This window comes from Carassius carassius, chromosome 50 (assembly GCF_963082965.1).
Source record: "Carassius carassius chromosome 50, fCarCar2.1, whole genome shotgun sequence".
Lineage (NCBI taxonomy): Eukaryota > Metazoa > Chordata > Actinopteri > Cypriniformes > Cyprinidae > Carassius > Carassius carassius.
Window position 1 is genome coordinate 971,591 of NC_081804.1, and position 15,333 is coordinate 986,923.

A 15,333-nucleotide genomic window follows, 5' to 3' on the forward strand; every position below is an offset into this window, starting at 1 on the left:
TTTGGTGTGAATTATATCTTTATTCTCTATATCTTTTTTTTTTACATGGAGAGTACATAATTTGGGAAAACGTGTTTATTATTCAATCAGAAAGATTGTAGTGAAATATCTTCAATGAGTTTTTTTTTTTATTAAAATCTGAGGGCCAGCATTAATGGAGCCACATAAGCAGTTTATGAATCATTTTTTGCAGTGCATGTGTGTGCAATTCCCAGAAAGCTCCTTTAGTAAGCATGTGATGCCCTTGCAGTGCCATCCACCCACACAAACCACTGTGCTAAAGTGTGTTAGAGAGCAGTCCACACACACACACAGTGAGAGAGAGAATCTCTGGCCAAATTAGTCTTGTTTTGGTCACACTCAGATTGTGCTGACCAGATGGCCACTCTCTTGGGGAGTGTGTGTGTGTGTGTGTGTGTGTGTGTGTGTGTGTACGAAATGCTCACAGCAGGTTTGTGCTGTAGAAGAGGAAGGTGCCACTGTGAACATGATGTATCGTAAATCAGACCTCACCAAACCTCCACACAGGAGTCCTGGAGAACAGATTGCAGGTAGGTGTTAATTCACAACAGTGTATATAGAAATCAAAGGGAATGGCCGGCGTACATAAGACTTCTTTGTCGGACACATGATTTATTGTTCCTTAAAAATGTATCATCCTAAAGACCTTGCCGTGATTAATGGAAGATCAGATCGTACCTATCGCAAATTTACAGAGCGCAGGAGAAAAAAAAACATTTTCGTTTACAGTAACTTGGAGTCATTGGAAAACATGATGTACAAATAACAGCCAGAATGGCTTTGATTTATTTAATTTTTTTCAGGGAATGCAAAAAAAAGAAAACCGCAAACTAAACATTCAGAGGATAAATTAATATCCTGAGAAGAAAAACAAAACGCGGTTGGTTCCGCCTAGCTGCCAGATGAGTGCGGATAAACAAACTGCGGATGGTGCGCATCTGTCCATGGAGAACTTCAAAGAACCGGACCCACCTTTAGTCATTGTGCAAAGTTATAACTTATATACTGATCCCACGCGGAGGTAGGGAACGCTGACGTGGGTCTTCAAAGTCAGCAGTTGTCGACTTCTAAGTCTTAAAAGCAAGTGTTCGTATTGTAAATGAGTTCAAACGCACAGCGGGTTCCACAAACTCCAGCAGGACGCGGTCTGAGCATCAGAATTTTGGATCAGAGACGGATTTGTTCCGACTCGGTTGGCGCCCTGCATTCTGATTGGTCAGCTTGGCGGAGGCTGTTTATTGCCGTGCATTAGGGGAATTATGAAGACTGATATGTCATCTCCAGAGCCGAGCCGGTCTCCAGCGATTCTCCAGCCTCGGTCCCTCAGGACACCTCTAGCCTTCATCACCAGGTCTTGAGCTGCCATTGTGTACCTGAAAAACAACAGAGATGCCATTCAGCGGATAATTTTATAGAGAGATTCCTCCCTCCATAACTTAAAAGTTAAAGGCAGTTCACCCAAACTTGAAGATCTAACCCACCTTCAGGTCGTTCCAAAACCCTATGACTTTCTGTTTTGCAAAACATCAGAAGAAAGAAGCCATACAGGTTTTGAACGATGTAAGGGTGAATAATTTTTTGGAGAAAGAAGAAAATATATTGGTGTCTTTTATGTGTCTAGATCATTGGTAATGGTTCTTGAAACCATTAAGTTTAAGTTTCTTTATTGGAATTGATGGTTCCATGATGAACATTCATGGAAAGGTTATTTTAAGAACTGATCGATGAAAAGTTCTTTAAGGAACCAAAATGGTTATCCGCTTAGAAAACCACTTTTGTTTCCAACTTCACCATCAAAATCCCATTGTCTTGTACGCTGCCCAGAACAACCCATCATGATCTTCGGGATTGGACGAGTAGATGGTTGATGCTCAACCAACACTGAGGAACCTGCCTGTGCTGGTCATCAGGGTCACAGTTTCCAAGAAAACCAGATACCGCCTCGGCCACTTCCTGATTGGACAGCACATCCCAGAGTCCATCTGTAGCCAGGATCATGACATCATCGGCGCCGTGCTCGTACTGAGAGAGGTTATAGATCTTCACCTGTAGAAACCACAGCATGCTTCAGTCATATTATAATGCACAAACATGAGTATGCACGTTAATAAAGTTCTATTTTAATGCAGCAATGATTAGTACATCATATGATTTTAAATGGTTGTGTAGCTTTAAGCTTTTAGCTTTTTTTTATTTATTATTATTTATGCATGCCAAGTCAGCATTACTTTCATTGCAAGAAAAAGATTTAAAAGAAAAAATTCTACTGTAGTCAAACAAATAACTAAATTATTAAACATTCAAAAGGACAAAAATTAATAAAAATAGAACGATGAAATATAAGATTTATTAGGTATCTTTAAATAACATCACAGGTCATCTAAATGTAAAAATAGGGTTAAAAACTGCAGATTAATTTTAAAAAATGCATTCTATTAGGTGATAATGAATATGGTGCTTATTTATTTTCTTTAAATTATTTATGAAATATTTATGTCTTATTGCATTGCTTCTGCTGCCGTGGTTTCGTGCCTTAAATCGCTGTAATGCACAGCTTCTTATGGTTTATTGCTTTCGTTATACCATTCATCTGTCCTGACAGACTCAAACCTTCAGTGTCTATGTTGGGTGTTTTTCTTTAAAGCTAAATTTCATCCTAAAACAGACCGGCCAAACACGCTCTCAATCCCATAAGCCTGTTAGTTCTTGTCTCTGGTACATTATCTCATGCAGACAGAGTCTTGCTCACACGTCGTGTCTCAGTGAGCATGACTGCGGAAAAAGCGCGGGTTGATTTCATCAGGGTTTCTCTTGATCTCCATGAACACAGACGTGTGGAGCAACACCCGTCCTGCAAGTTCACCAGAGGATTAAGACCAGTTTTGAGGTTTAAAGCGGAAACAAGCAGAAAATAAAGCCATGCAAGGTTTCTCTGTGAAAAAAAAAAAGACAAAAGATGTTTTTCTCAACAATTCTGTACTAATGCATGAGAATTAAAAAACAAAAAATTATTTAAAAAAATTAAAATAATTATTTCAATTATAATATTAATCAATGTATCCTAAATAATTGTTTCCATACATATATATATAATATAAAAAATTAGATAATTACACAAATGAATAAATGTTATTAACATTTAAATAATTTGTATATATATATATATAATAGAATAATTAATGATTAAAATATTTAATTTTTTAAATAAAATAAATGTAATTCAATATTTCGATTAAATTATGATATTAATCAATGTATCCAAATATTTTATTATTGAGTTGTCTTATTTTTTTTTTTACAGTAATTATATAAATATCTAGAGTATATGTATTTTATAAAAAATGTATATTAGAAAAGTAGACCGATATATAAATAATAAGTACAAAAAATTTTATTTTTAAAAATATTCATTTAAATTGTTTATGAGTGGATACATTTTATTCAAAATTTCAATTTAATGCATAATGGGGTTTTTTATGCATTATGGGTGCTTAAAAAAAATCGGTGACCAATCCTCGACCTCTGACCCAGTATTTGCACAACAGACAGGAAATGAGGAGCCCAGCTGCATGCATCGCCGACATACTTCTTTCTACTCGTTGCACAAGCACATAACAGCGGAAAAGTGCACGGAGGAGGAGAGGAATAAGAAGACAGATCAAACAGATCATAACAGATCAAAGAGAAGCCCGAACAGAAGAAGCTGGTCTCTGAGCTGCAGCCGGCGGGATGAACCCAGGATGAACTTTACACAGCGTGTGAATTAAAGATCAAGAGTGCTTCAGAAGATCCCAGAGCACAGCGACTCGTGTCACTGGAGGAATCTTCATTCTGACGGGATCACACGCGCTTAGAGCCAGAGACACGGAAAAATCACCGTAAACACAAGCACTGCAGCAAAATCTGTGGCTTTTAGACTCTACTCCATTCTTTTGAATGCTGGTGATGTACAGGACATTATATAAATTTATCTGCGCTAATATAACATTCATGGTTTGTTCAATAAGCAGAACAGACCTGAGTTCTGACAGCCGTGATACCATGGAAATACCACAGTAATTTGTTATACAGTAGACAGAATGATAGCATAATTATTAGCCACTGTGTTTTCCAAGTCTGACCATTCCCACCATGAAAACATTTGAAACACAGTAATACCATGGTACCTTCTTTAAAAATCATGATCACGACAAAATAACATAGTATTATATTGGTGCATATTTTACACACCATGGTAATACCATGGTAGAATATCAAGAAGAAGAAAAAAACTACACCAATACCATGGTAAAAACATGACATTTTCTCGGTACATGTTCCAAAAGCCATGAGAATACCATGGTGCCATGTCCAAAAAGCATGGTAAAACCATGATCAGTGACCAAACACCATGGTGTCTTGTTCTTAAAAATCCAACCAACATAAAATCATCATGAGCCAAGTTCAAAAAACCATAGTGCAGGTCCAAAAATCATGGTAATACCATGGTACTTTTAAGCCATGTGTGTAAACGAACGACAAACCTCTGGAGAGCAGGAGAGGAATGGTTTGATGGCGATGTCCGAGTCGTGAACCTTCAGGTCGTGATCTCCGAGTCCCCGAGTGATGCCGATGGTGGCCAAAACACGAGCCTGAGCCACAAAACACAGCGGTTAACAACAAGAAATGGCGCTTTCACACGAACAATGCCCAATTAATCACATTACTATTATGGATGCCAGAATTACGCAATTAATCGTTCAAAGTCCACCTACGTTATTCGGAGTGCTTAAGATGCGTGTTTGTCTATCTACATGACATCTTAAGAGTGTTCCCATTATTTTAGTTTTAGTATAACACTATAACACCCTGCATGTTTTTATAATTTAATGAAGGAACCAATCTGATGTGTATTTGACGCTTAGAAGTTTTTCAGTTGGAGTGTTTTCAGCTCGTTTATGTTCATATAAAAATACGGCAAGCAGTTGGATCAAACAATGGTGTAAACATCATACACGTCGCAATTAATAAATCGCAATGACAATTTCAAGGGAATAATCGACAGTTACGAAACAAGTTCAAGTAGAAGTCCAGCGAGATCACCTGTCAATCAAACTCCCGGCGAAGACTGGATTGGTTCTAAACTGGGATTTTCACAGGGATTCCATAGAACTATTATTTTTGGTTCCGCAAAAGAACCTTTCAGTGTGAAGAACTTTTTTTTTTTTTAATCTCCATTTGCACTTGAAGATAGTTGATGAATACAATGTTTATTTTAAACTAAAAGTCCTTAGAGTCTTGTAAAACAAACCTCCCAAGTACAGAGGGAATTCATCCAGCACTTTTTTCCCAGAATGCCACTGGCTCTGGTTGAAAATGCTGGTTAATAATACAGCTGCTTCCTCAGACTCCCTCGTTTTTGATATCTAGGCTCCTACAGACGGCGGAGAGAAGTGTTATCGAGTCAGAGACGAGGATCAGGATTCAGAACAGATGCCTTGTGAAGCCGAGACCTCCCTGAAGAAGACTGGAGGCTGATCTCCTCCTGGCTTCATCCGTCACACCAGACTGATCTCAGTTCAGCACCACAGACTGAACATATTAACACCCTGCTGCAGGATGACCCACACACACTCATGTTTAACACTAGTGCTGGAGGCTGAAGGAACAGTTCACCCACAGAGTAAAGTCTCTGAAAATGTGCTCGCCCTCAGGTCATCAGAGATCAGGATGAGTTTGTTTCTTCATCAGGTTTGGAGAAATGTAGCATTGCATCAGTGTCTCATCAATGGATGTGAATGGGTGCCGTCAGAATGCGAGTGCAAACAGCTGATAAAAACACCACAATAATCCACGGCACTCCAGTCCATCAGTTAACATCAAGACAAAATCCAGCCCATATATTTGTTTAGAGCTGTTTAAATGGTGCTTGATCTGTGCAGATTTCAATCCTGATTCAGACCAGAACACTTTTTCCCCTGGAGGATTATAGACTCTATGTTTTTGAGTTAAAAACATCTTAATGCTGGATTTGTTTCATTCTCCGGATGTTAACTGATGAGTGCTGTGGATTATTGTGATGTTTTTATCAGCTGTTTGGACTCTCACTCTGACGGCACCCATTCACATACATTGGTACATATATATTTCTCCAAATCTGATGAAAAAACAAACTCATTGATATATCAGATGGCCCAAGGGTGAGCACATTTTCAACACATTTCAGCACAGAAAATGTCATTTTTGGGTGAACTATTCCTTTAAAGGGGTGGTTCGGGATTTTTGACATCGGACCTCATTTTTAGGTCAGCCTGGTTGTTATTCATCAGTGGAGACATTTTTTTTTTTAATTATCCAGTCCTTATATTTGGATAGTTGGCCGATGCTAGGCTAGCGCGAGTCAATGGGTATATGTTAGCCAGCCATTAAAAACCGTTTTACCCACTCCACAGTGCACCAAACGCAAATCAATTATAACACTAGACTATCGATGCAAATGTCCGTTGAGAGAATAATGTTAGAAATCAAACTTACCTTTCATCTCAATGATCCTAAAGGAACTAGTTTCTCAGCCGCTGCGGATTTTTACTTTGCTCTGCTTATGTGATGTTAGTGATAATCAGTGTGCCAGCGGCAGGTCAATACACTTGCGTCATGTGTGGACCGGCTCACTCGGTTACCTAGGTAATCAATATCACTCCGCTGCTGCTGTCGACAAGGCTTATGATTACAGGGAACAAATTATAACTAATGCAATGTGATGAAAGGTAAGTTTGATTTCTAACATTATTCTATCAACGGACATTTGCATCGATAGTCTAGTGTTATAATTGATTTGCGTTTGGTGCACTGTGGAGCGGGTAAAACGGTTTTTAATGGCTGGCTAACATACCCATTGACTCGCGCTAGCCTAGCATCGGCTATCTATCCAAATATAAAGACTGGATAATTTTTAAAAAAAAATGTCTCCACTTGTCTCCACTGATGAATAACAACCAGGCTGACTTAAAAATGAGGTCCGATGTCAAAAATCCCGAACCACCCCTTTAAGTACTAGTATTAAGTGATTAGTGAAACACCACAAGTTCATTAATTACCTATTTCTGAAGTCAGAAATTATAATGCATCTTTTTGCAATCTCTTGATCTCACGGACATAAAAACATCTGAAGATGTTCAGAAGCAGTTGCACTTCACATGTCTGTTGTTTTTAAGCCTTGAAGTTCCCTTCTCTCTGAGGATCTCTGATATGATGGTTTACTCTACAAATCTGACAAAGAGGAATCCAGAATTTTTTTTTGCCTTCTAATTCTTTCCTAAAGAAAAAATTACTGAAATAGTCTTTAAATCTCTAGTTAAATGTGATTCATAAACACATGAGCTAACTGAAAGGCATTTGGTCTTGATAATATCAACCGGAAAGCAAAGTCTTCTCAAACACAGAGCAAGGGGTTACACTTTAATGGAAGATTATGAAGACTATTTTCTTTACAATAAAGATGTATAATTAACAGTACGACCCTCCTGTGACCGTTTCGACAGTCATGATCGAGCGTCTTACCTTTTTTCCTTCTCCGTATATGAGTGGAAACTTCAGATCTTCCTCCTGAACTGTTTTATAAACCCTGCACAAAATAACACAGTGAACATTAAACATTAAATTGATCAAAAGTGACAGACATTTATAATTATTTTTAAAAAAGTATTTCAAATAGATGCTGTTCTTTTTAACTTTCTATTCATCAAATAGTTAAGAAAAATAAAATAGATTTTCACAAAAGTATAAATCAGCAGCACAACCGTGTTCAACATTGATAATAATCAGAAATGTTTCATATTTTCATGATTTCTGAAGATCATGTGACACTGAAGACTGGAGGAATGATGCTGAAAATACAGCGGAGCATCACAGAAATAAATTACACTTTAACACAGATTCACACAGAAAACAGCTGTTTTACATTAGAATAATATTTCACAATTTTTCAAGCAACTAAGCACATATGATCAAATACTGTATATGATTCCTGGATGCAGCGGCACTCCCACATGAGTCAACATCCCTGACAGAGATCCTGAGCTCAGTTACACCCCAGAGGACACACACACACACACACACACACACACACACACACATACACACACACTCTCTCTCTCTCTCTCACACACACACACACACTCTCTCTCTCTCTCTCTCTCTCTCTCTCTCTCTAAAACACACACACACTCTTTCTCTCACACACACTCTCTTTCTCTCTCTCACACACACACACACACACACACACACTCTCTCTCTCACACACACACACACACACACACACACTCTCTCTCTCTCTCTCTCTCACACACACACACACACACTCTCTCTCTCTCTCACACACACACACACACTCTCTCTCTCTCTCTCTCTCTCTAAAACACACACACACTCTCTTTCTCTCACACACACTCTCTTTCTCTCTCTCACACACACACACTCACTCACTCACACACACACACACACACACACTCTCTTTCTCTCTCTCTCACACACACACACACACTCTCTCTCTCTCTCTCTCTCTCTCTCACACACACACTCACTCACTCACACACACACACACACACACACACACACAGTCCTGTATAATATGAATCGATGCTGCTAGTCAAAGATCTGTCAGGAGCTCACCATCCGTTCATGGTGAAGTCTCGGTACAGCATCCTCTTCCCAAGCTCTTTTTTCGTGACCCTTCTGGGAAACTCCAGGTGTGTGAACTCGTTTCCCAGCAGCGACGGCTGCAGGTGAGCCTGAGAAAGAAGATCAGAGTAAATCCACAGACGTGCAGGAATGCAAACCACCCTTACAGAACTGAATCCAGACTCCCCTCACCAGGAACTGAAGTCTCTGACGCTCCGATTCAGGAGTGAAGGAGCTGGACACGGGAATGATCTCTCCTCCACGGACGATCAGAGCCCTGAAAGACGAGAAGAGCTCACAGAATCATCCTGAACTCTCGGATTATTATCAATGTTGAACACAGTTGTTTTGTGGAAACTGTGATGCATTTTATTTTTTCAGGTTTCACAGATGAATTGTATTAGTAATGCTAATCTGAAAACATTTATATATGATTACGGTTTGAATATCTCTTCTCACAAACACTAGAATACAGAAATAACTTATTGTACCTTCCGATGCAAAAAGAGTTATTTTTTCAAGTGCAAATGTAAAAACAAAAAAAGATTCTTAAATCTAGATACATTTAATTGGAGTCTTGTTTTCTAAGAATTTGATCCAACAGTTGTGCTTGAGCTGATTCAGATGAACAGATATGAGCTTAATTTAAAGAGAAATCCACCTATTGACAGTATGTTTTAAACAGAAACTCACTTAATGTTGTTCAGTTTCTTAGAAACCACGACTTACGCTCAGTTTGCGTCTCAAGTAAATGTAGCTTTATTTAAACACGTTTAGATAGAGGAAGATATTTGTTTGCTGCAATGCATGCAACATTTAATGCCATTTATGAGGTTTTCTGCTCTTTTTTGGCCTTGATTAGACTTTTAAAGACCTGCTCTCTCTTTCATCTAGACATAAGCTCTCTTAAATGAGAATAAATGAAGCATGCGAGGTGGTTTGGTGTTATTCAGTCTCACCTGCTGTCTCCAGCATTGGCCACGTACAGTTTTCCAAGTAAATACACCACGGCTAGAGCGGTGCATCCTCCAGATATAGAGTAAATCATCCTCTCTCGAGCGATATGAGCGTCCTGAGAACACACTCAAGATCAGTGAATCTCACAGGAGACTGGATTCAGTCCGTACTTCAGTCAAAAACACGTGTGCACTTCCAGTCAAAAGTCAGGGATCAAACCATTTTTAATGTTTTTAAGAAGTCTCTTCGGCTCACCATGGCAGCATTTATTTGATCACAAAATACTAGAAAAAATATAATATTATTAAGATGTAAAACAGCAGTTCTCTTTGTGAATATCTGTTAAAATATAATTTATTTCTGTGTTGCTCCACTGTATTTTCAGCATCATTCCTCCAGTCTTCAGTGTCACATGATCTTCAGAAATCATGATAATATACTGATTTATTATCAGAGCTGAAACTGTTGTGTTTTTGCAACTGGTGATATTTTTTTCAGGATTCTTTGATGAATAAAAAACGAGAATTTAAAATAGAAATCTTTTCTAACAATATACACTACTGTAAAAAATTTGGGGTCAGTACATTTCTATTCTCTCTTTGTTTTGAAAGAAATTCAAACTTTTATTCAGCAAGGATGTTTTAAATTGATAAGAAGTGATAGCATGATTTAGATTTTGAATAAATTCTGTTCTTTTTTAACTTTTTATTCATCAAAGAATACTGAAAAAAAGTATCGCAACATTTTGCAAGATTACTGTTTTTTTCTGTATTTTTGATCAAATAAATGCAGCCTTGATGAGCAGAAGAGACTTGTTTAAAAACATTACAAGTCTTTCTGTTCCCAAACTTTAGATCAGTAGTGTAAGATCACTGCTTTTCATCTAGATTTATGCTCACCAAAGCTTCATTTATTAGATCAAAAGTACAGTAAAATTGCTAAATATTTTTACAATTTAAAATATCTGTTTTCTATCTGAATATATTTTAAAATGTAATCTATTCCAGTGATGCAAAGCAGAGTTTTCGTTAACAAGCGCAGCCTGCCATCTAGTGGCCGTCAGGGTTTACTACACTGACTGATCCCAGGACTCACCATCTCCTTGAAGGCGTTCTCTATGGCTCCCACCACCAGACTCTCTTGTTTGATCTTCTTCTCCATGAAGAACCGCGGGGCCATAGTGTTAGGGGACCCCGGGGCCCCGGCGGCCCCTCGGAGCGACGCCGCCCTCGACAGGCCTCTCTGGGAGCATCCAGCAGACGGGTGGAGCTGATGGACGGGGTTCTCCTCACCGAGGCAGGTGGGTGGTGTCAGGGCCGGGTTCTGCAGGATCTCCAGCACCTCCTGCAGCTGCTCCTCGATGTGGAGGTGGAGGAACTTGGCTGCGAACAGCGCGGCTCCGGAGCCACCGTGACCATCAAACAGAGCCCAGTAGTGGAAGTTCTGCTCCTTCACCTCCTGCACACACAGATGCACGGAAACGCTCCAGAAAAATGGGTTTTACAACACACACAGAAGCCAGGTTCACTCGACACACTTGTGCACATTTAAAATCATTGTGTTTAAATATTTCCTTGCGCTTTAAAAAAAAATGTTGACTAACATACTAAAGCACATGGAAGCCAAGCCTCGTTATTTGTAAGTACATTTAAAGTTAATATATTTTAAGTGCAACTTCATCACAAATGTGTAAATACTAAATGCATGACATACACACTTAAATAGAAATTACATTTAAGTGTAATTTAGTTTAGTGTAAATGCATGTTCATCAGTACTTTAACTAGGTTTCAAAAACAATTATTAAATTACACCTAAGTTGTTCAAGAAAACACTCTAAAGTGTTGAGTCAGATTTTTTTTTTTTTTTTTTTGCATGATTCATCATTTACCTATCTTCAATTCTGTTGTTTTAATGGCTTTCTGATGACAATGACATAAGGCAAGAAAGATCATATTGAACTATAATATCACAGCCTATGTTTCTTAGCCTCATGAAACTTCAGTTGGAGTATTTGATACTAAATGGCAAGTCGTGTTCTCCACGTTTTTCTGGAACTAGAAACATTTTAAGTGAGATTTCTAGTCCTTTTGTGCTATAAAGAGTACAGGATCACAGATTTGAGAGCCAAACTAAAGTGATTTGGAAATGATTCGTGTCACAGTATAATTTCCAAAGTGTAACACAGTACAGTAAGTTATTTTTTATTACTCAAAGTTTATTCCAGTTTAATAGTATTATTACAATAAATTATTTCACTTTTATTTGTAATCTTTGTATTAATAATAACACAAAAATCAATAAATCTTATTTTTTAGTTGTATTGAGTTGGTCTTGTGAAAATAAATAAGCTAAAAAATAAAAACGGGTTGCTTTGCGTTTACTGAAAGAGGTTTGAGTTTGTTCTCTAGGAATGTTTAATTATTTTCCCCAAATCGCTCAAAGATTCATCCTTAAAATCACAGTAATGAGTTATATTTCAGATGGATGGATGGATGATAGATGATAGATAGACGGATGGATGGATGATAGATGATAGATAGACGGATGGATGGATGGATGGATGGATGATAGATGATAGATAGACGGATGGATGGATGATAGATAGACGGATGGATGGATGATGGATGATAGATAGACGGATGGATGGATGATAGATAGATGGATGGATGGATGGATGGATGATAGATGGACGGATGGATGATAGATGGACGGATGGATGATAGATGGATGGATGGACGGATGATAGATGGATGGATGGATGTTTTGATGGATGGATGGATGATAGATAGACGGATGGATGGATGATAGATAGACGGATGGATGGATGATGGATGGATGATAGATAGACGGATGGATGGATGTTTTGATGGATGGATGGATGGATGGATGGATGATAGATAGATAGATGGATGGATGATAGATAGATAGATGGACGGATGGATGATGTAATTGTGATGTGATGTAGTAATGTGTCCTGCTCTAGTCTGGCAGCACATCAGGGCGAGTGAATGATGACAGAGTTCTAACACAGGGTCAGAGCCGTGGCTCACCGAGCTGTCGATGGACTCCAGCAGGTCAGCGCTGGGCAGCGAGGAGCGTCTCCTGCTGGGTGTGTAGCTGGGGCTGGACGGGTCAGTGGGTCTCTTCCGCAGCTCCACCACCTCACAGCACGCCTGGTCCTCATTCTGGTCACTCTTACCGGCATTGATCACCCTGCAGACACACAGAAGATCATCACCATTTCTTCATCAACACAGCCTCCATATATCTGCAGGAGTCAGATTTAACCCAAAGAGAATCCAGGGCTAAAAACATGGCACAAATCTGGCTCAACCTTCACCAGGTCTTCACCAAACAAAGCTTTTCGACATCGACATAGATAGATCAGGGTTAATGGCAGAGGTCAAAAGCACTTCAGGCTCTGGTTCTGTGGTTCTGGTTAATACTCCACAGCTTCAGTTAAACATCAGCATCAGTGAAGAGTGATGCACTCAGAGCCAGGAGCCCACGAGGCTTCCCTTCGATCTCACTTCTCTACACCAACATCAGGAAGGGAAGTGACACTTCAACATCCTCATATCAGAGGTGAAACAAACATCAGATTTTCAGATCGAGATGAGAAAGAATTCGATTAAAAAGCAGATTTTCCAGATGCAGTGCTGTTACAAACACCAAAACACTAAAAAAAAACAAAAGTACACTAGCCTATAAAAAAAAAAAAAAAATTCAGTGATTTTAAATACTTAAGAGCTGAAATAAAACATCAAACTTAGATGAAACACCTAAAAATGCAAAAAGAAATTGCAAAAAAAAGAGAAATTTTGCTGGAATAGTCTAGGAAGAAAACTAAAATTAATTTAATTAAAACGAAACTAAATTCAATTAATGAAAAATATATTAAAGCTAAATTTACAAAAATGGCATAACAACAACGCTAAAGCTTCAACTACAATTAAAATGTATATTGAAAAACATGAAAGCTAGTAAAAATATTAATAAACAACAATAGTATATAAAGAACGTGGCTCGTTTAAGTCGAGGTTTAACATTCTGAGTTAGGGGATGATTAAAAGCAGGATCCTTATATCACACGCGACACAAGACTAGGATTTTGATGACAAACATATCAGAAATGCATGCAACTCAACCTGGGCTGTCTGAAATCTGATTTCATAACTGATGCAGCAACTGTTATAGATCTATAACTCGAGATGAATGAGGTTATGATATACTGCGCAAAACACGCGCATGCGCCCTGCTGACCCTGCATGGAAATGAAAGTATGGATGTGTGTCATGGATCTTTCGTTTTCTGTTCCTCATGCGATTATATCATGAGGCACGCAAACACTCCGCAGCATCCGCGTCGCGTCCTGCGATCAGCGCGCGGTGTGCGTCTCGCGCGTCGGTCGCTACTCACTCCGCGTATCCGGTGGCCCAGGGCAGCTTCATCTCCTTGAGGATGAGGATGGGTCTGGAGATGTGATCCGCCGAGCACTCCACCTCGTCCGGTGACAGCGCGAGGAAATCCGGCCTGCTGTACGGGAACCGGAGCGGTAGATCGGGATGCGTCTCGTGCGCGCTGGAACCCGAAGCCATGATGCCGCCGATGATGCTGGAGACCGCGGACCGCACGCGTGTTATCATCATGATGGTGCTGTGTGTGTGTGTGTGGTCACGCGCTGAAATAATGAACGCCGGTGCTCACGCGCAACGCAGCCGGAGCGCACCTTCAGCACGGCGGAACTGAACGTCATCACGTGACAGTCCTGTCGTGGGTCACCGGGTCACTCCGGTGACTCTGACCCTCATACTGTTCACATTTATTTCACTTCCTTACTGTACGTGTAAAAAAACATTTACCGTTCATCTGATACAATCACTGTATATATATATACAAACATAAACAGTAACATTTAATTTTACAGTGTCTTTGCTACATATAGTAGTAAATTATGCATAATAACTACACGAAACATACGTATAACCCTATTAATAAATATATGTTGTTAATTAATATTATTATGTGCTACTGTATAACAGGTTCACCTTAATAATTCACCTTTTTAATAAAATCAGTTCAGCTATAACAAAGCAAACCTCATCACTAAACAGAAGGACAATTTAAAATAAAGCATAACCAGTAAAATAAAATATATTTTTTAATTATTATTAAAATACATTCAAATCTGCTCATCGATCACCAAAATAAACCACATTACTAAACAGAGTATCACTTAAATACATATTGTTTCAGTGTTATAGAATAAGCACACATTAAAATTAAACTTAACCTGTACAATTAATATTTGTTATTTTCATTAAATCAGTTCATATCAGTTCAAATATCAAGAAAACATTACTAAATAGATAAAACAAATATTTGAAGTGCTAGATAACAGTTTTAAAAAATGAGTTAGTTTTAATATAAAGTTTTTATTTTATTTTTTTTTTGTTCTAACATGCTGCCAGTATTCTATGGAAGCATATGGGTAGCAATATTCAATTTGGAATGCAATATGTAAAATGGCAATGCATTTCTGTATTTACATTTACATTTTCCAATACATTTGTGCAACGTTTGGTGCAAAATGAAAATGAAAATTAAATTACATAATTTTCATTTGCCATTTCATACACCAGTTTTAATATGTAAAATGAATACTACTTTTAACGCTTTATAAGTTGCAAAATTA

The 15,333-nt window shown here is 38.4% G+C and overlaps 1 protein-coding gene across 1 annotated transcript; it reads right to left on the reverse strand.

Annotated features, from left to right (window-relative positions):
- Positions 1-14,392, reverse strand: LOC132133418 (protein phosphatase 1H). Its single transcript, XM_059546224.1, has 10 exons — positions 14,058-14,392; positions 12,689-12,851; positions 10,732-11,094; positions 9,639-9,751; positions 8,872-8,956; positions 8,671-8,789; positions 7,561-7,624; positions 4,545-4,652; positions 1,916-2,067; positions 1-1,394 (listed from the first exon to the last, which is right to left on the reverse strand). Exons 1-10 carry the CDS (start codon positions 14,285-14,287, stop codon positions 1,238-1,240), a joined length of 1,554 nt encoding a protein of 517 aa, XP_059402207.1. The 5' UTR covers positions 14,288-14,392; the 3' UTR covers positions 1-1,237.
- Positions 14,393-15,333: the final 941 nt, after the last annotated feature.